General features: G+C 42.4%; 1 protein-coding gene across 8 annotated transcripts in view; it reads left to right on the top strand.

The window, feature by feature from the left end:
- Positions 1-19,888, top strand: part of Ccdc125 (coiled-coil domain containing 125) — a 60,223-nt gene that overhangs the window by 6,618 nt on the left and 33,717 nt on the right. For 3 of the 8 annotated variants that reach the window (XM_033761241.1, XM_033761236.1, XM_033761242.1), the window contains exons 2-9: positions 1,669-1,675; positions 6,011-6,330; positions 10,057-10,115; positions 12,016-12,102; positions 14,069-14,146; positions 14,804-14,889; positions 17,299-17,381; positions 19,031-19,146. In XM_033761241.1, coding sequence (XP_033617132.1) covers positions 1,669-1,675; positions 6,011-6,330; positions 10,057-10,115; positions 12,016-12,102; positions 14,069-14,146; positions 14,804-14,889; positions 17,299-17,381; positions 19,031-19,146 — 836 coding nt within the window. Of the gene's footprint in view, positions 1-1,056; positions 1,142-1,668; positions 1,676-6,010; positions 6,331-10,056; positions 10,116-12,015; positions 12,103-14,068; positions 14,147-14,803; positions 14,890-17,298; positions 17,382-19,030; positions 19,147-19,888 lie in introns of those variants that run through there. The other 5 variants (XM_010637296.2, XM_010637297.2, XM_010637299.2 and 2 more) reach the window with 3 other exon arrangements.

Genomic DNA, 19,888 nt, shown 5'->3' with positions numbered 1-19,888 from the left:
TTTTTTTTTTCTCAGGATTGGTATTGAACCCAGGTCTTTTTTTTTTTTTTTCTGTACCAGCAATTGAACTTGGGACCTTATGTTTGCGAGACAGGTAGTGGAACTGTAAGACTTAAAGTCTCACTTTTACTCTGTGGAGTGTGAACAGCCGAAAGGCCTCCATGATGCTGAGCCCTAAAGCTCGGCGAGGCTCCAGGAGCTTGTCAGACAGCGAGAGTCACCCAGGAAGGAACACACCAGGCTGGTTGGCAAATACACCTTTATTAGTCTGGCCAGACGGCACTCCCAGAGCCAAGGAGTTCGGAGAGGCAACTAGCTCAGAGTCAGAGGCTATTTTATATAGGGCTATGGGGGTAGTTAATACTCGAAACTTACAGGAAGGGGATAAAGGCAAGTGGTCAGTTGATCCGAGCTGGTGGTCATCAATCATGTACTCGACCATTACATACTAATGGCCAGCAGATCTATTGCCCATTGTTTTATAGATTGTGGTGTTCAGAACATTCAACTACGGGCAAGTAAGGAGTGGCATGATTAATTTTGGGTCTCTATGTTCACTACAGTTTCCATTTAGTTTCCCAGCTACTTCTAAGCAGTTACCTAATAATTCACAATTAATCATTGGTTATCCTCTAAGGGATGGGGGGGCAACAGTCTCTGGGTCATTTGCTGGTCAACATGGAGTCGCTCTAGTTCAGTTAGGCTCTTACAGAACCACTGAGCCAAATCCCGACCCCAACCCAGGACTTTTGCACTGAGCTGCATCCCAGCCTTTTCTTGTTTTTCCTTTTGAAACAGGGTCTCACTAAATTGCAAAGTTGCCCAGAGCAGGTTTAAACTTGTGATCTTTCTGGGAGCACAGAAGTGCACCACCACACCCAGCTGTAGGTTTTTGTTTGTTTTTCTTTAAACCACACTTTGAGAAAATGATGAAATGTTTCTAAAGAGCTAGAGGAAAGCTCCTGTTTTGAAATGCTGGGTGGTGAAAGGCTGTGTTAACTGCACTCCGCACTGGAGGAACAAAGTTGTGTGTTTCTGCCCGTCCCCAGTGGGGTGGCTGAGGTGGTCTCCAGCAGGCAGAAACCCAGATGGCCTACTGTGCAGCCTTGTTCAGGTGACTACTTTGCATTCTGCCCTGGAGGTGGGTATTTCAGTATTTTTATTTTGTTCTTCCTTCTTTTATTCATTTATTAAGCAAACCTTTATTGAGCATGGGCTGTGTTCCAGGTACTGGTGTAGGTCCTGGAATAGCGATGAACCAGACAGAACTGCTCGCCTGACTGTGCTGCCCTCCTCGCAGTCTGGGGAGCAGGCCTGGGCTTTGTGGGAGACTCCAGGTGTCCGTCGCACACCGCAGAGACCCCCAGTGTAGCACATAGATGGGGGGGTGCTGCACCAGCTCCCCATGAGGATGTTATCTTTATGTACTGCAGACATGTACTAATACACATTTTAGAAATTGAAAAAATAAACGTCAAGAAGAGAGAGGGAGGAAAAAAACCCTGAGTCTCTGCTGTGCTTGGCTCCCTCCTTTGTATTTGCTTCCTCTTTTTATTGGCCCTGATTTCAGGGGCATCATTTGAAAAATAAGTGAAATGTGGAGGCGTATGTGAGAAGGCCTTAGGTGCTGCAAGAATAAGCAGAGGGTGGTGTGATAGAGAGGGGCTGGTGCCAGGTGTGTTCCAGGAAGGCCCCTGCAAGGGGACACTGAAGTGGGCAGGAGCCAGTGGGCAGGTATCCAAGGCGCAAGCAGTCCAGGCCCACGGGAGAAGTGTGGCCAGGGCTCTGAACACAGGATCTGCAATAGAAAGGAGCAGAAGGAACAGGGATATCCTCCTTCCCACCAATTCACTGTCCCAAATACAAAACCTCTGCTAGTTGATCTGTACAGAAATAGAAGATGGACCATCTCTTGACCCCCTTCCTTTTTTTTTGATTCTCGGGATCGAACTCAGGACCATACACTGGTGAGGCAGGCGTGGTACCACTGAGCTAATCCCCCCTTCCTTTTCATAAAGACCTATCTCCCTATTTCCTATTATCCTATCTTTAAATTTACTCTTTATTTATATTTTGAGTTTCCCATGTAAGAGAAACCATGGCATAGTTAAGCTTCTGTGTCTGATTTATTTCACTGAGCATTATGACCTCAAAGTGCATCAATTTTTCTACAAATGACTCAAGTTTTTCCTTTACGGCAGAGTAGTATTCCACTGCGTATAAATACCACGTTTTCTTTATCCATTCATCTGCTGAACAATAGGCTGCTTCCAAGATTTAGCTGTTATGAATTGTGCTGCTATAAGCATGGGTAGGCATGTATCACTGTAATATGATTATTTTCATTCTTTCAGGAAGATACCTGAGAGGACAATAGCTGGGTCAAATAGAATCCCCAATGTTAGTGTTTTGAGTAATCTCCATACTGACTTCCATAGTAGTTTACTAGTTCACATTCCCAGCAACCATGTAAAAGGCATATTGTTTCAAAACAGCCTCACCAGCCTTTGTTATTATTTGATTCTTTGATAACTGCCATTCTTTCTAGGGTAGGATGGAATCTCAGTGTTGTTTTAATTTGAGTTTCTCTAATGACCAGAAGTGTAGAACATTTTTTCATGTATTTTTTGACTGTTCATACTTATTCAGAGGAGTGTCTATTTCATTTCACTTGTCCAGTTTTTGATTGGGTCTTTTAGGGGATCTAATTTTTTTATTCATATATTCTTCTTCTTCTTCTTGAGACAGGATCTCAGTTATGTAGTTCAGGCTGGCCTTCAACTCATGGTGATCCTTCTCCCTCAGACTTCAGAGTGGTGGGATCATAGGTATATTCTAGATATTAGTCCTTTGCTCGAGGAGTAGCTGGCAAAAAATTTTCCCATTCTGTAGGTTGTCTCTCTGTTCTGCTGGTTTTTTCCTTTGCTGTACAGAGAATCCTTTTACTTTGATATGATCCCATTTGTTGCTTGTTTTTATTTTTTGTCATTTTTAAATTTTGTTTTGGTAACAGAAATCGAACTCAGGACCTCACACTTGCGAGGCAGGTGGTGGAACCACTGAACTAAATCCCCAGCTTCCATTTGTTGATTCTTTTTTTGTTTGTTTGTTTGTTTGTTTGTTTTGAGACAAGGTCTCACTATGTAGTTGAGACTGACCTGAAACTCACTATGTAGCTCAGGCTGGTCTCGAACTCACAGCGATCCTCCTGCCTCAGCCTCCTGAGTGCTGTTGATTCTTAATGTTATTTCTTTTTTGTTTTTTTTTTTATTTTTGAGCCAGGGTCTTACTCTATAGGCCAGCTGCCCTCAAACTGGTGGCGATCCTTCTGCTTCAGTCTCCTGAGTGCTGAGATTTCAGGTCTGCACCATCATACATACATACATACATTGATGGTATTTCTTATGTAATTGGGGTTTTGTTCAGAAAGTCCTTGCCTATGTGTATGTCTTCAAGAGTTTTACCTATTTTATCTTCCAGCAGATTAACTATTTCTGTCTTACATTTAGATCTTTGATTGATTTTGATTTTAGTTTAGCACAAGGTGAGAGACACTGGTCTAGACAATCTTCTGCATGTGGAAAACCAATTTTCCCAACATTATTTATTAAAGAGGCTGTCTTTCCTCCAGGATATTTTTTTGGCCCCTTTGTCAAAAATCAGATAGCTGAATGTGCCTGGGGTTGTTTCTTCCTGCTCTGTTCTGTTCCACTGATCCACATGCTTGCTTTTGTGCCAGTATTATGCTGTTTTTATCACTGTAGCTTTGTAGTATTACCTGAAGTCTGGGATTGCAGTGCCTCCTGCTTTGCTCTTGTTGCCCAGAATTACTTTTTGCTATTCTGGGTCTCTTCTGGCTCCGTATGAATTTTAGGTTTGTTTTCTCTGGTTCTGTGAGGAATGCTGTTGGTATATGGATTGGGACTGCATTAAATCTGTTTATTGGTTCTGGAAGTGTGGTTTAACAGTAATAGTGGTTCTGCCTATCCAGGATCAGGGGACATCTTTCCATTTTCTGACGTCCTCCTCAATTTCCTTTATCAGAGTGCAGTACTCTGCTTTGTGTAGCAGTCTTTCGCTTCCTTGGTTAGGTTAACTCCTAAGTATTTAATTTTTCTTGATACTATTTTGAATTTTGTTTTCATAATATCTTTCTTAGTGAGTTCATTATTGATGTTTAGGAGTGCTGTTGATTTTTGTATATTGATTTTATACCCTGTTACATTGCTGAATTTGGTTATTAAATTCTTAGCAGTTTTTTAGTGGAATTTTTGGGGGTCTTTATTGTAGGGATCATGTCATCTACAAATGATCATAATTCAACTTCTTCCTTTATTATACATATATATTTTGTTTCTCTTGCCTGCTTGCTCTGGCTAATGTTTCAAGAACTATATTGAACAGAAGTGATAATAATGGACATCCTTGTCTTGTCCTTAATTTTAAGGGGAAAACTTTCAGCTTTTCCCCATTTAATATGGTATTGGAAGTAGGTTCGTCATGAATGGCTTTTATCAGATTGAGGTTAGGTCATTATATACCTATTTTCACTCACAGTTTTGTTGTGTTGTGATAAAAGAAAAAAATTACAACAAATCTAGTTTTACAGATCATCTTAACTGGCTTTTATGGTTCTAGAATCGGGCAGCAGCCTGGATCAAAACTGGTTCAGAACACTCACTCTGCCCTGACACATGTGCAGGTTGTATTTTAGTCAGAAAAAAAGGAAGTGACAAATAAGAGTAAGGAAGGTATCCAGAGAACTGACTCATTAAAGTTTGTTATTTGCCTTATTTGAACCTGCTTTTTTTTTTTTTGGGTAGTGGGGATCATACTCTGGACCTTGCACTTGCAAAGCAGACAGCGGCACCACTGAGCTAAATCCCCAGCCTTTTTTTTAAAATTGGGTTTCGAATTCAGGACCTTGCACTTGCAACGTAGGTGCAGTGCCACTGAGCTAAATCCTTGGACCCAAAGTTCTTAGGACAAACTTTACAGCTGTCCAAACTAGTTTTGGTTGGGGGGGGGCTGGTACCGGGGATCAAACTTAGGACTTTGTACTTGTGAGGCAGACAAGGTGCCACTGAGCTAAAGCCCCAGCCCCTGAACCTGTTGTGATTGGCTGAGACTTGGCTGCTTGTTACAAGAACAAGTTATGGGGAAGTTAGATTATAATTCACTATGTGGGCAGAACTTTTAGGCCAAACTTAGTTCACTTTAATATTTTTAAGATTGTAATTTCAGTTGTCAACTAACAAACTATAGTTGTATATATTTATTGGGTACTATACTTGATGTTAGCCAGAAGGCCGAGAAGCGATTATATATTTATTAGGTACAAAATGATGTAATGATTCATGAGTACAATATAGAATAAAGTAAGCTTACATATCCATCACATCAAAGGTATTTTTGAGATGAGAACATTTGACATTTTACTCTTGGTGATTTGGAAGTGTACAATACATTATTGTTAAGTATATACGGCATGTGGGTGCAATATCTCTCAAGAGAAGAAATGTGATTTTTCCTGTCTCGGGGCTGTGAGCCCTCGGACCATCATCAGTCCATTTCCCCCACCTCCCAGCCTCTGGTAACTCTTATTCCGCTCTGCTTCTCTCTTTGTGGATTCCACATACAGATGAGACCCCGTGGTCCTGCACATTCTTTCTATACCTGACTACTTTCACTTGCTTAATATTATCCAGCCTCATTTATGCTGTGGAAAATTAACAACTATCTTTAGTTTTAAAGTCTGAATACTATTTCGTTTTATGTGTATTTTATATTGTTTGCGTGTGTGTGTGTGTGTGTGTGTGTGTGACAGGTGCTTGAGCCTGGGGCTACATCCCCAGCCCTTTCTTTTTTTATTTTGAGACAGGGTCTCACCCAGGCTGAGCTCCAACTTTTATTTATTTATTTGGTTGTTTGTTCATTCATTTAAATTCCCAGAAGTAGGGTCACTGGATTTACTGATGAGTTTTAATTACTGTTTTTCCCTATGATGAAGCAAGCATTTGCTCATGAGCAAGGTTGGGAGGTCGCTGAGTGCATCCGAGGTGCAGATCTGGGAGCCAGAAGAGGATGACATGACGGAAGGCGACCTGGGCTACGGCCTCAGCCGGACACCTGGCAGCCTCTGCAAGCTGGAAGACTCACGTTTACGTACATCCAGAAGATCAGATGGGAAGAGCTTCAGTCCTCCTCCACCTCCAAGGGATGGGGAAGAAAGAAATGGGGCCGTTTTCCAGTATTTCCCGCAGAAGAGCCAGCAAACCACAAGTCCCCAGAGGCCCAGAACATCCAGCTGTAGTCAGGAAGGGAACCCTGGTAAGGATGCAAAGCTCTGGTCACCCTTCCCTCAAGAGCAAACAGAAAACAGGTAGAGTTCAGAAATTCATCCTCACTCGCCTTTGAGATTAGTGCAGTCAATGATAGCGCAGAATTAATTGATGTTTGTATTTCGAAGCTTTGTGAAAATTATGAACTACAGTTCGTAATACAGTTATTCTGCATTATTAATGTAATGTGTGTGTGTGTGTGTGTTAGTGGTAACAGTGATCGCCCACCTTTTTTTTTTTTTTTTTTAAGTCCTGGGGATTGAACACAGGGCCTTCACACTGAGCTACATTCCTAGCTCTTCTTTTATTTATTTATTTTAATTTTATATATTTATTTTTTATTTTGAGACAGGGTCTTGCTAAGTTCCTGTGTTCTTCATGCTGGGCTCAAACTTGTGATCCTCCTGCCTCTGTGTTTTAGAGGGCTGGGATTATAGGCCTGTGCCAGCACGGCTGGCTTTTACCTTGCTCTTTTGTGGGGGTAGTTTTATTCTTTATTTATTTTTTCTTACCAATTGGTAGTTACTGGGTCCTATGAGGTACCGGGCACTGGTCTAGGTTCTGGCAGTAACGTAAGTGAGCACAACAGGGTGAGGTGCTCAAGTGTTTCACATTGTATTCAAGCAGCAGGAGGTAAACTCACAAACCAGCACATACACTACAGCGGCAGCAGGCGGTGCTCAGGAGAAGAGTGTGCCAGTGGGGGGCGTGGGACAAGGTGATAGGTGAGCTCCTGCACAACGTGGGGAGGAGAAAGGATGTTCCAGGCAGAACTCGGATGCTTCTGGTTATTTTAGAGTAGTCTGGGATCCTCAAAACTTGTCAAAACAAAATAAGAAAAACGAATAAATTCGGAATCGTACTGGGATAGAACGTTACAGCTCCAGAAGGATTGGGAGTCCAAGGGTGAGTCCCTGTCTGCACTGCGGCAGCTCTGGTCTTGCTCAGTCCTCTGTAACCCATGTTGGATAACTTCCCCACCTGAAACCGTACCCACCTCACAAGTTAAAACAACATGAAAATACAGTTGGCCTCCTAACCCACGGGTTCTGCATCCTTAAATTCAAGACCTGTAGATCCAAGATATTCAGGAAAAACGAACAAATTAAAAAAAAACAAACAACAAAACCAGTAGGAAATAACAATCCAGGCGGGGGTGTGGCCATGCCCATAATCTCAGCTCCCCTGGAGCCTAAGGACAGCAGATTTGAGACCAGTTTGGACACCTTATCAAGACCCTGTCCCTAAATAAAAATTCAGAGGGCTGCAGCTAGCTGTGAACCACCTGGGCTCAGAGGAGAGGGGGAGGGAGGGAAGCGGGGAAGAGAGGAGAGGAGAGCAGAGGAGGTGTGGGGGAGAGAGATTTCACGGTTAAGAGTTGTAGCTCAGAGAAATGCCTAGCGTGTGGTATGAGGGCCTAGGTTTGATCCCCAGTACTGCAAGAAAGAAAAAAAAATGATTTCAATTTATAAAAAGTCGTACTAGCCTTCGAAATCTCAAAATTAAGATGGGCCATTTGTATTTTTTTTTCTAATTCCTTTTTAATGCATAGAGGATGGATATTGTTTGGCAAACAAGGTACTGAAAATTGAACATGGTGCTAGGCTGTCTTTGTAAAAGCATGAGGAAGCTGCTGGGATATAAGCTAGGTTTAACAGGAAGTCTGAGCCTCTTTTCTTTCTTTCTTTTTTTTTTTGGTACCGGGGGTGGAACTCAAGCGTTGGAACTACAGTGCTAAATCCCAGGCCCGAGACTCTTCTTTTTGTCAGAGTTGAACTGATCCTCGGTCAGTGTAATTTTTTTCCTTTCTGCTTTCCCTTCTTTTTGGGGTTGGGGGCAGTACTGGGGATCGAACTCTGGCCCTTGCTCTTGCAAGGCAGGTGGAATCACTGAGCCAAATCCCCAGCTTCCTGCTTTCCCTTCTTGCACTGCAGTTTGAATCCAAGCTCACACTATGGCACGGAGCTCTACCCCTCTACCCCAGCCCCTGAGGAATTTGTTGTCACTAACACCTAACTTCCGAACCACCGCAGGAAGTGGCTTGAAACAATGTACGGTAGATTTATTAACTTGCAGTTCTGCAGGCCTGAGGACCAAACAGATTTCACTGGGCCAACACCCAGGTGTGGGCAGGGCTGCTCTGATAGAGGCTGAGGCACGCGCGCCCTCCTTGAACTGCAGGGCTGCCTGGGCTGCATGCTGTCATGTCACGCCATTGGGGACTCCTGGCCTCTGTCTTGCCTTTATAAGGACTTTCTGAGTGAGCCAAAGCCGCCTGGCTAAGCCGCAAAATCCACATCTCCGTCTCTCATGGCATCCACTCAGTTGGTCCCTTTGGCCATGGCTTCATGGGTCTGGGGATGAGGATGTGGGCATCTCTGGGTGCATTTTTCCTGGTAGCCACAAACAGTACTAGAACAGAACTTGTCATTGCCAACCCAGTGTCACTGCATCCTCCTTTGGAAACCTGTGTTGTCACAGTGAAAACACAATTAGCTTTTGCCTGCCTGCTGTCATGTTGAACTTTCGTTCACAACTGCGAAGAAAAATTGCTCTGAAGAATGTCCCTCAAATTATTCCTTCTGAAATTACTTTTTCTTCCTTTTACTACTTCTTATATTCTTGCTTATAATTTATCACCTTCATACGTTTTCTTGCCAGTGAGATGGAAATGAAAATGCAGCTCTTACAAAGCTCAGTTGCATTTCTTGGTTGATTGTAGTGAAGGGAGAATGAAGTCACAGGAGATGGCTAGTCAGTTATTCTCCTCAGAAAGAAGTTAGATTCAGATTTATTTCTTTGCCATATTACTGCACTGATCAAGCTTAAGCCAAACACCAACACCTATTTATTTCACTCACCAATATTCATATTTTTTCTATACATTTATTTTTTTGATATAGAAACTAACAAATTCCAACATAAATTTTATGTATTAGAGTACTTTTTTAGACGTCCTTTCGTTCAAAAGTTGCTATCTATCTATCTATCTATCTATATGTATGTACGTATGTTGGGAACTGAGTCCAGGTTCTTTATACTAAGCTATATCCTCAGCCCCCTTTTTTCTCCAGCCCATTTTTTGTTTTGTTTTGTTTTGTTTTGAGACAGGGTCTCACTATGTAGTTCAGACTGCTCTAGAACTCACTATGTAGCCCAGGCTGGTCTCAAACTCCTAGTGATCCTCCTGCCTCAGCCTCCCAAGTGCTGGGATTACAGGTGCGCGCCACCACACCCAGCTTTAGCCCATTTTTTATTGTTATTATTTTTTTCATTTTGGGTCTTGCTAAATTGCTAAATTGCCCAGGCTAGGCTTGAGTTTGTAATCCTCCTGCCTCAGCCTCCCAGAGGGCTAGGATTACAGGTATGTACTTTCACACCCAGTTATGAAATGTTTTAAGCTTATTATTATTATTAGCTGGTTTATTACAATAGTGTTCTTTTTGTAATTTAGAGAAAACCTGTTTTTTGCTTTTGTTTTGTTTTGTTTGAGATAGGGTCTTACTATGTAGCACAGGCAGGCTTTGAACTCACTATGTAGTGCAGGCTGACCTTGAATTCAAAATGATCCTCCTGCCTCAGCCTCCCAAGTGCTGGGATTATAGGTGTGAACCACCATCATGCCCAGCAAAAAGCCTGTATTTAATATTTTGTAAACAGATGTCCTCTATTTAACTAAAGAAAATATTGAAGGGTTTTTTTTTCCCCTTAATAGAGTCTAATTCAGAACTGTCAAATGAAGAACTAAGGCAACGTCTTCAAGAAACCTTAGAGGTATGTCCTCTGGCTAATATATAAAGTCTCATGTGAATAAAGTCTGCTAATGGAAACTTTGTTTAAATCATACCAAATTGTAAATACTGGCTTTCCAGATATTCTGTTTTCTTTGTTAGGTGCTGGGGATTACCTGGGGTGTTGGGCCTGAGTCCAGCCTCTGAACCGTCACTCACCCTCTGTCTTTTCAGCCCTCCTGTTTCTCATGCACCCCATCTTTTGAAAGGGTGCTGTATCATCATGCCCTGTTTTGTGTCTTCTGCTCGCCTTTGACCTGCTCCTCTGCCCTCCTCCGCTCCCCGATGTTAGATGTCCTCCCTGGGAGGGTCTGAGGCCTGAGCCTGGGTGGGCGTGTAGCTCCCTCCTTTGGGAAACAGGAAGCCCGCCTTGGTGTGTTTGTGACTTTTCTTGTCCAAATGACTGTTGACAAAGTACCACAAACTGGTGGTTTAAAACGGCAGAAATTACTGCCTCTCAGTTCTGGAGGCCACAAACTTGAATCTAGGTTTGGGTGGGCCTTGCTTCTTCCAGAGGCTCCAGAGGCGAACCCCTGTGTGCCTCTTGGTGCTTTCAGTGGTTGCTGCAGCCCTTGGTGCTCAGCCCTTGGCTGGTAGCAGCAAAATCCTGTCTCTGCCCCTGTCTCTCATAGCTTTCTCCACTGAGTGTCGCTCCTCAGAAATGTCCCTAATTGTGTAGACTCCAGTCATTGGGCCATCATGACTTTCCTCACAGACTTCAGGGTGTATTTTTATCTCGCTTTGTCCTCTTTGATTCAATCCTAGCTTGCTCCGCAGAGCCAATTTGTCTCACTCTTCACTTTTACTTTTTCAAATAAACTTAGCCACAGCTAAAATTAAATATGCAAATAAAATAAAGACGTCAGTCAGCTGGGCGTGGTGGTGCACGCCTGTAATCCCAGCACTTGGGAGGCTGAGGCTGGAGGATCGCTATGAGTTTGAGACCAGCCTGGGCTACATAGTGAGTGCCAGGTCAGTCTCAACTACACAGTGAGACCCTGTCTCAAAAAACCAAAAAAAAAAGGGCCGGGGATTTAGCTCAGTGGTTACAGTGCCTGATTTGCAAGTGCAAGGACCAAAGTGCAATCCTGGTACCAGGAAAAAAAAAAAAAAAGACTTCACTCATTGGATTGGAGCCAACCCTAACCATCATGACCTCATCCTGACTTGATTGCTTCTGTTAAATGATTCTAAATTGGCCAGTACCCAGGCTGCCTGCATAGCTGCAGTCTCTATGTAATTTAGCACATAAACATGCAACGCTGGATTTAGGAGTTTTTGTTTTTATTTTTTTTGTAATAACCACTTAAGTCTCAGCCAATCAGAGCATGTGTGGCTGATCACACTGGTGCCGAATACCGTGAAGGCTGAGGTGTAACTACCAATCCCGATACTTCTGTTTTATGTCTATAAATGTGGCTTGCACAGTGGGGCTCTAAGCCTCTTCCAGTCCACAAAGTGCCCAATATGCAAATCATTCTTTGCTCAGTTAAACTGTTACATTTAAATTGCCTACAGTTCTTATTTTTTTATAAACATGTCTGCTAAGACCCTTTTCCAAATAAGGCCGCGTTCACAGTTGGGGTGGGGGACACAGTCAACACCACAGCAGTTACTGTAACAGTCTAGTTGGCCTCGTGCTTATTTTATGTGGCCTGAAGATATTTTTTGCATATTAGTCTCATGGCTTGAACATGTAGAAGCAAAAGCTTTGGGTTTTTAATTAGAATCCTACTCTCAACTTCAGCCTGACTGGTTTATTTACAAAATTTACAAAATCAAAAGAGGAATTCACAACCAATGGTAAATGGGCCGGCCAAACTGATAATTTGGGGAGTGCATTATCTTGCAGATAGAAAGACTAATTTTATTTCTGTCCGCAGGAGGTAGAAATTTTAAAAACTGAACTTGAAGCATCTCAAAGACAACTTGAAGGGAAAGAAGAAGCACTGAAAATTCTTCAGAGCATGGTAAGAAGTTATTATCTCTTACACACTCCAATAATTGGTATGTTTTTGGCTTTCGGTACCAGGGATCGAACTCAGGACCTTGTACTTGTGAAGCAGGTAGTGACACCACTGAGCTAAATCCCCGGCTCAACTTTTATTTATTTATTTTTGGTATTGGGGATTGAACTCAGGACCTTGTGCTTGCAAGGCAGGCAGTGGAACCACTGAGCTAAATTCCCGGCCCCTCAACTTTTATTTTTTTTATGTCAGGGTCTCACTATGTACCCATTGAACTCACAGTGACCCTCTTGTCTCAGTCTCCCGAGGACTTATTTTTTAGATTCTTTCTTTCTTTTTTTCATTTTTTGGTACCAGGGATCAGACTCAGGACCTTATGCTTGTGAGGCGGGCAAGGTACCACTGAGCTAAATCCCCAGCTTTGTTTTTTAGCTTTTGAAAAATTAATTACTTAATTATTTTATGACAGGTTCTAACTGTGTAGCCCCGGCTAGCCTTAGACTAAGCCTAGGCTGGACTCAAACTCACAGTCCTCCTGCCTCAGCCTCCCAAGTGCTGGGATTTCAGGTGTGCACCTCAATAGATGGCTCATTTTTAACTTTGAAAACAAGAGCAGTAATGCTTAATATAGTTGTGGGGTTTTTGTGGGTTTCAAGTAACTGCCTAGATTTTTAACAGTTTTATCATTTATATACCATAACTTTCACTTTGTTTAAGTGTACAGTTCAGTTTACTTTTAGTAAACTTGGAGCTCTCCAGCTGTTACTCCAGGCTAACCTCAGGACACTTCTGTCATCAGACAAAACTCATACCCACCCCAGCCCCAGGTGACTACTGGTCTTTCCATCTGATGTGTCTTTGCTGCCTTTTCTGTTTCACACAAATAGATTCTTTTGTACCTGGATTCTTTTAGCTAGCATGTTTTTGACAAATGCCATAGCATGTTATCAATGTGTTCTTCCTTTTTGTTGCCAAATAATATTCCACTGAATAGATGTACCAATTCTGTTTAATCCAGGTACCAGTTGATGAACATTTGAGTTGTTTCATCTTTGTGACTATGACAAATAATTGTGTTGTGTACATTTTCTTGTATGGAAAACTCATTCTTTCATGCTTATGATAGGGAAAACTTTTATAAATAGCAAAAACCTATGAAGTGTTACAGTGTAAAGTGGTTTCTGCTGCCTCTAACAGCAGTTTGCTTTGTTTTAGCTCAAAACTAATAGGCATGGAAGGCACTAATCACTGAATGAGGCATTTGGTCTTACCTGAGATAACAGGGCACAGCTCCGAAGGTCTTGAGCTCCGAAGAGAATGGAGCCACATGATCATAAAAGTGTCTAAATGAAAGAATCCATTGCTAACATTTTCTCCCCTGACCCTGAACGCCCCCCCTCCCTATGGACTAGAATAGATAACTAGGCGACTCTTAGAGTTAAACTCCCCAACTGCAAAGAACTGTTACATCTGGGTTGAAAAGATTAGCTATTCTGTGACTATGATTTGAACTGTGAGAATGAAATGTAACCACCCAAATGAAGTCAAGGCTGTGAAACCCCATAAAAGGAGGAGTTGTAACCCAGTGCATCGTCGATCCAGGCATGGCTTATGCGCGATCGACCCTTATCGATGAGTAAATGTGTTATTTTACTTCCATTCTGCTCACTCTCTGTGTGTCACTTACTGATTCCTTCCGTAACACTTACATTCAACAGAAAAGAGCCAAACCAAGATCCTCTGAGCTTGAGCTATTAAACTCTCCACAGGGCCGGGGATTTAGCTCAGTGGTTCCGCCGCCTGCCTCACAAGCACTAGGTCCTGAGTTCGATCCCCAGTACAAAAAAAAAACAAACCTCTCCTTCTCAGGTTAATTTTGTTATCTTAAAATGAAAAGACGAACCTCACTGTGTATCACAGGCATGATCAGAAATGTGATCTACACAGATGCTATTTTTCTTTCTCCTAGGCAGTCCTTGGGAAAGCCACAAGCCACACACAGGCGGTGCTTCAGAAAACTGTAGAACAAAAGAGATTGTTGGAGAAGGTATTTGCACTCTTAGCGTAGATTTGTTCAGTCCAGTGGGATATAAGTAGCAGTTTGTCCAACGCCCCACACTGGTAGATGTGTCCTTCGCTCTATATGTGGTGGCCTCTCTGTAGCAGCCATCAGGACAGATTGTCTTGTGGGGAATGAGTTACTTTCCTTCATTTATGGCAGCAGGTGGCCTACTGAAGCCATACTTCCTGTTGTCATTCTGTTTTCCTGCCTGTGCTTCTGGCACGGTCTGCATCCCCCGACTCCAGCACACTGGAAAGGAAGTCAGGAGCTGGCCCCAGTGGTCACTTCCGCTGTCTGCGATGTCCTCCCCTCCTGGGCCTCCCGGGCTGAGACTTCTGAGAGTGAAGGCTGCTCCTGGTGACTACCTGGGGCAGCAGTGGGTGCTGAGGAAGCCGGCTTCATTCCAGCAAATTTTGAATTCAAACAGTTGGAAATGTTTTTATAGTGAGCTTTGGGAAGAGTTTTTTTTGAGTGATAACAGGCATGTCACATGTGTTAACAAATGTCATGGACTCTGAGTGATCATTATTTCTCTTTAAACCTTTTTTGTGAAATGACTATGATTTACTTTACCTGTTTACAGTACCCTGAAATAATTTATTTTTAGTAATTTTCCATGAATGTGTGATTTTCTTTCCTTAGGAAATAAATGCCTTGCAGTGGGAAATAGAATTTGATCAGAATAGATTTAAAAACATAGAGGAATCTTGGACTCAAAAATATGACAGGTTTGCATATTGTTTTTATTCTATTTATTACCTTCTGCTGATGATCAAACCCAGGACCTCACACATGATAGGCAAGCGCTCTTCCCGCTCGGGTTGGTTTGTTATTCCATAATTTTCCTTGAAACTCTTTAACATGCAGGTAATTCAGATGTCGTTTAAGCTTCCTGCTTTGAGTTCAATGAAATATTATAAAATTCTTACTGCTTATTACTAGTTCCGTATTTTTATTTATTTATTTATTTATTTTTTGGTATGGGGATTGAACTCAGGACCTTGTGCTTGTGAGGCAGGTGGCAGCACCACTGAGTTGAATCCCAGGCCCTCCATATTTTTTTTTTTTTTTGGTTTTTTGACTCAGGCTCTCACTGTGTAGTTGAGACTGACCTGGAACTCACTATGTAGCCCAGGCTAGTCTCAAACTTACAGCAATCCTCCTGCCTCAGCCTCTCCATATTTTTATTTAAAGAAAATAATTTTTTTTTTTTGGTACCAGGGATCAAACTCAGGACCTTGCACTTGAGAGGCAGGCTGGGTGCCACTGAGCAAAATCCCTGGCCCTAAAGTATATATTAATTTAATACAATGTAAGAGAAATGTTTTCAAAATGATTTTGGCATTGAAACTTTTTCAAAAACATCTTTGAGCAACTCTTTTATTAGTGTTTATTTAATAACTTTATATTTTACTAGAAAGGCAGTTATTTAGAAATTAATCTGTTACCGCTGGGTGTGGTTGCACACACCTGTAATCCCAGTACTCGGGAGGCTGAGGCAGGAGGATCACTGTGAGTTTGAGGCCAACCTAGCTATATAGTGAGCTCAAGGCCATCTTCAACTACATAGTAAGACCGTGTCTCAAAAACAAACAAACAAACAAACAAACAAAAAATATGTATTTTTTTATTAGTACTGGGGATTGATCTCAGGGCCTTGCACCTGTGAAGCAGGTGGTGGAACCACTGAGCTAAATCCCTGGCCCATTAAAAAAAATATATATTTTTGAGACAGAATCTCGCTATATAGTTCAGGCTGGCTTTGACTTTATTAGGTAGCCCAGGCTGGCGTCCAACTCATGGCAATCCTCCTGCTTCAGCCTCTCAAGTGCTGGGATTACAAGGGTGCACCAGCACTCCCACACAGAAAATATTTTGAGATAGGGTCTCACTAAATTGCCTAGGCAGGGTTTGAATTTTTTTTTTTTTTTTTGTACTGGGGATTGAACTTGGAGCCTTGTGCTTACAAGGCAGGTGGTGGAACAACTGAGCTAAATCGCTGGCCCTGGGCTTGAATTTTTGATCCTCCTGCCTCAACTTCCTAAGTAGCTGGGATTACAGGCATGTAGCATCCTGCTTCAGTTTCTTTTACCTTTTTTTTTTAATTAGGTTTTTGAAATAAGGTCTTGCTATGTAGTTCAGGCTGACCTTGAATTCACTATGTAGCCTAGGCTGGTCTTGAACTCATGGTGATCCTGCTGTATCAGCCTCCCGACTGGGATTACAGGCACTACCATGCCTGGCTTGTTATATATTCTAGATGTTAGACTTCTGAGGAGTAGCTGGCAAAAAATGTTCCCATACTATAGGTTATTTCTTCACTCTTGGTTGTTTCCTTGCTGCACAGAAGCCTTTTAATTTTATATAATCCTGTTTATTGATTTTGTTTTTTTTTTGGTACGGGGAATTGAACTCAGGTCTTTGGGCTTGTGAGGCAGGCAGTGGACCACTGAGCTAAATCCCTGGCCCTGTTCGTTGATTCTTGATGTTATTTCTTTTATTGTTTGTTTTGTTTTTCAAGACAGGGTCTTGCTTGGTAGTCCAGGTTGGCCTTAAATTCTGTATGTTGCCCATCTGGCTTTAAACTCGTGATGATCCTCCAGCCTCAGCTTCCTGAGTGTTGGGATCACAGGCGTGTACCACCACACCATCTTAAATGATTATTAATTTGAATTAAAAATTTTCTGGTGACCCAAACCTGTAATCCCAGCACTCAGGAGGCTGAGGCAGGAGGATCGCTGTGAGTTCAAGACCAGACTGGGCTACATAGTGAGTTCCAGGTCAGTCTCAACTACATAGTGAGACCCTGTCTCAAAAAAAAACAAAACAAAAAAATTTTGTTTTGTTTTGCATTTTTCAGTGAAAACTTTATTAAACAGAATGAATATGCAAAATAGTTGCCTTAGAAATATGTCTGATTCTGATTATTTCTCAACTAAGCATACAGAAAGGTTAAGAGTTTGAAATCTTACCACATTCCTTTACATTGTTTTAATTTTGTGACACATGTAAATTCTAGACTGTCTTGAAGTAAGCAAAATTATATTTATATTTTTGTGTTTTAAAAATGGAAATAAAAATATTCTCTCTCAGTGAGGAAGTGCTAATGTAGTTATTTGGAAGGTGCTTTTTTCCAGACTAAACGCTGAAAATGCAGTTCTCAAAGAGAATTTGAAAGTGAAAACAGAAGAAATTAGGATGCTGAAGTCTGAAAATGAAGGTAAGGAACTTCACACTGATCTACATCCCTACCCCTTTTAAGAATTTTTTTTTTTAATTTTGAGACAAAGTCTTACTAAGTCTGTAAGTTGCCCAGGTTGGGCTTGAAGTTGTGACCTTCCCGGTTCAGCCTTCCACAGAGCTGTGATTACAGACAAGCACCACTATACTCATCTTCATTTAGGTTTTTTTCAGTTTAAAGGATTTATCCACACAACATAAAATTAACATTTAAAAGTGACAGTTCAGTGGCCGTGAGGCTGAGGCAGGAGGATCACAGTGAGAATCTGTCTCAAGATGAAACAAACAAGCGAATACTTTAGCGGCACTGGTAGCAGTGTAAGCGCCATTCCTTCCAAAAGGTTTCCATCATGCTGAAGTAAAAGCTCACACGCATTATGCACTTGCTGCCCGTTTCCCTTTCTCACTTAGTTTGCATGTAAAGCAGAATGGTACAGCGTGGTGCTTGAGGAATTTAAGTAGAGATTCTCTGCATACACAGACCTCACACATACATGTATGTGTGTGAATATAGGGACATGCACTATGATTTCTATACTAAATATTGCATATATAATGAACTGTCTCACGATGGAAGTTGGTGGGAGCATATTAAGGTGTTTGCTGGTAACATTTTACAAAAAGAAAAAAAAGTTTGAGACAGGGTCTCACTACGTAGTTCAGATTGCGTTGACCTCACTATGTAGCCCAGGCTGGCGTCAAACTTGAAGCAATCCTCCTGCCTCAGCCTCCCAAATGGTGGGGATTACAGGCATGCACCACTACGTCTGACTATATTTTTACACATTTTTAAGAGAGGACGCTAATTTTCCCTCCCTAACAGAAGGCAAATGGTGGTTTAAAGGGACCAAACAAGCCTCAGATTGGCCAGGGCTGAGGCCTTTTATGCTTCCAGATGAGATTAGTCAGCAGGCCCAGAGGCTGCCTCAGCACCCAGGGCTGTCACCTTGTGGGTGCGCTCAGGACACACCCCACCCTCTTCCTGCTCTCTGACCTGCAGCAAGGAGAAGCTAGGGTTGCTCTTCCCCGAAGATAGCAGGGCCTCTTCCTCAGCACGTGGCTTGTCTCCTGGAACCTGGGGAGCTGGTGCAGCTGTGGGAGCACAGTGCTGGGAGCACTGCCTAGGCCTTACCGTCTGCGGGGTCTCTGGGTGGTTGACCCCATGTGGTCCCTTTCTGAAACTCCTGCAGATGAACCAAGAGCAGGAGCAGACTTGGGAAGCAGAGTTGGGATGCTTCCCAAGGGAAGAGAACGCCTTGCCTGGGACAGAGGCCAGTGTCTATATTCCTTGCACTTTGAGAAGCTGCTGAGGCAGAAGGAAGGCAAATTTGAGCCCAGCTGGGCAATTTAGTGACTCAGCCAAGACCATGTCTCAAAATTAAAAAAGCAGAAATGGCTGGGGATGGTGTAGCACCCAGCTAATGCCTGGGCTTTCTAGGGTTACATCCCGTTGCTCCCATAACACTCACTGTTGATCAGGTAGGCTGTGTGCAGCTTGATCTTGAGGGTAGAGACCGTAATGCATTCATCGCTTGGGATTAATGGGAATACGGTGCAGGTGTAACTGGGTAGAGGAGGCCGCGGTTAGGCCTCAGACCCAATAACCCTTTCGCGGCTGGCCCTGCCTAGTTTTGAACCAGCAGTACTTGGAAGCCCTTGCAATGCTGGACGCCAAACAGCAGAAGGTTGCTCGGGACAGCAGGTGTCGGGAGGAAAGTGGCTTTGCAGAGGCGTCGGCTCTCCAGGTAGGTGCGCGTGCAGAAAGCTGAAGGCAGGTGGCGAGCTCCACCTGTTTGGTGTTTGGGCAGTACTGCAGATTGAACCCAGGGCCTTTGCACTGAGCTACATCCTCAGCCCTCTTATTTTTTGTTCTTTTAAAAATTAGTACATGTTTGCAATATATAATGAATACACTCACCTTGGGGAATTGTCGTATACACATATCTTTTTTTTTTTCTTTTTATTGAGGTTATTGGTACAATCTAGGTATACAATACAATTACATTCATCATTGGGATTCTGTACCTTTACATAATAGGTCTTGATTCTCATTTTTCCCCTTGTCCCTGCCCTCCCTTCACCCCCTCCTCCCCTCCCCATTTACAAACACTTTATTTCCATTTTTTCAGTTTCTCATATTTTGTTCCTCTCCCTTATTACCTTTCCCCCACCCTTCCCACTTTCCCTACACCTTTAGCCCTTTACTTCCTATTTCACATTATTAATTATCTCATTAGGATCCTGTGTACTATTGTAGTTTTTCACACCAAAGAAACTATTCGGTATTTCAGTTAAAGAAATCTCTGTATGAACATTAAAAATAGGGAATCCTAAAATAAAACTAAAAAGGAAAGTAAAAGAGAAAAGGCAATGATGTAACATCAAAATAATCCTTAATTCTGGAGATGAAAATGGTCCCTGAACATATTTAAATTGCTTCTCGCTCTTATAGTCTTATCTTATTCTTTTTTCATTATTTAGAGAATA

Source organism: Fukomys damarensis, unplaced genomic scaffold, assembly GCF_012274545.1.
Source record: "Fukomys damarensis isolate Sample0158 unplaced genomic scaffold, DMR_v1.0_HiC HiC_scaffold_1, whole genome shotgun sequence".
Lineage (NCBI taxonomy): Eukaryota > Metazoa > Chordata > Mammalia > Rodentia > Bathyergidae > Fukomys > Fukomys damarensis.
This window is presented reverse-complemented; position numbering and strand designations above follow the sequence as displayed.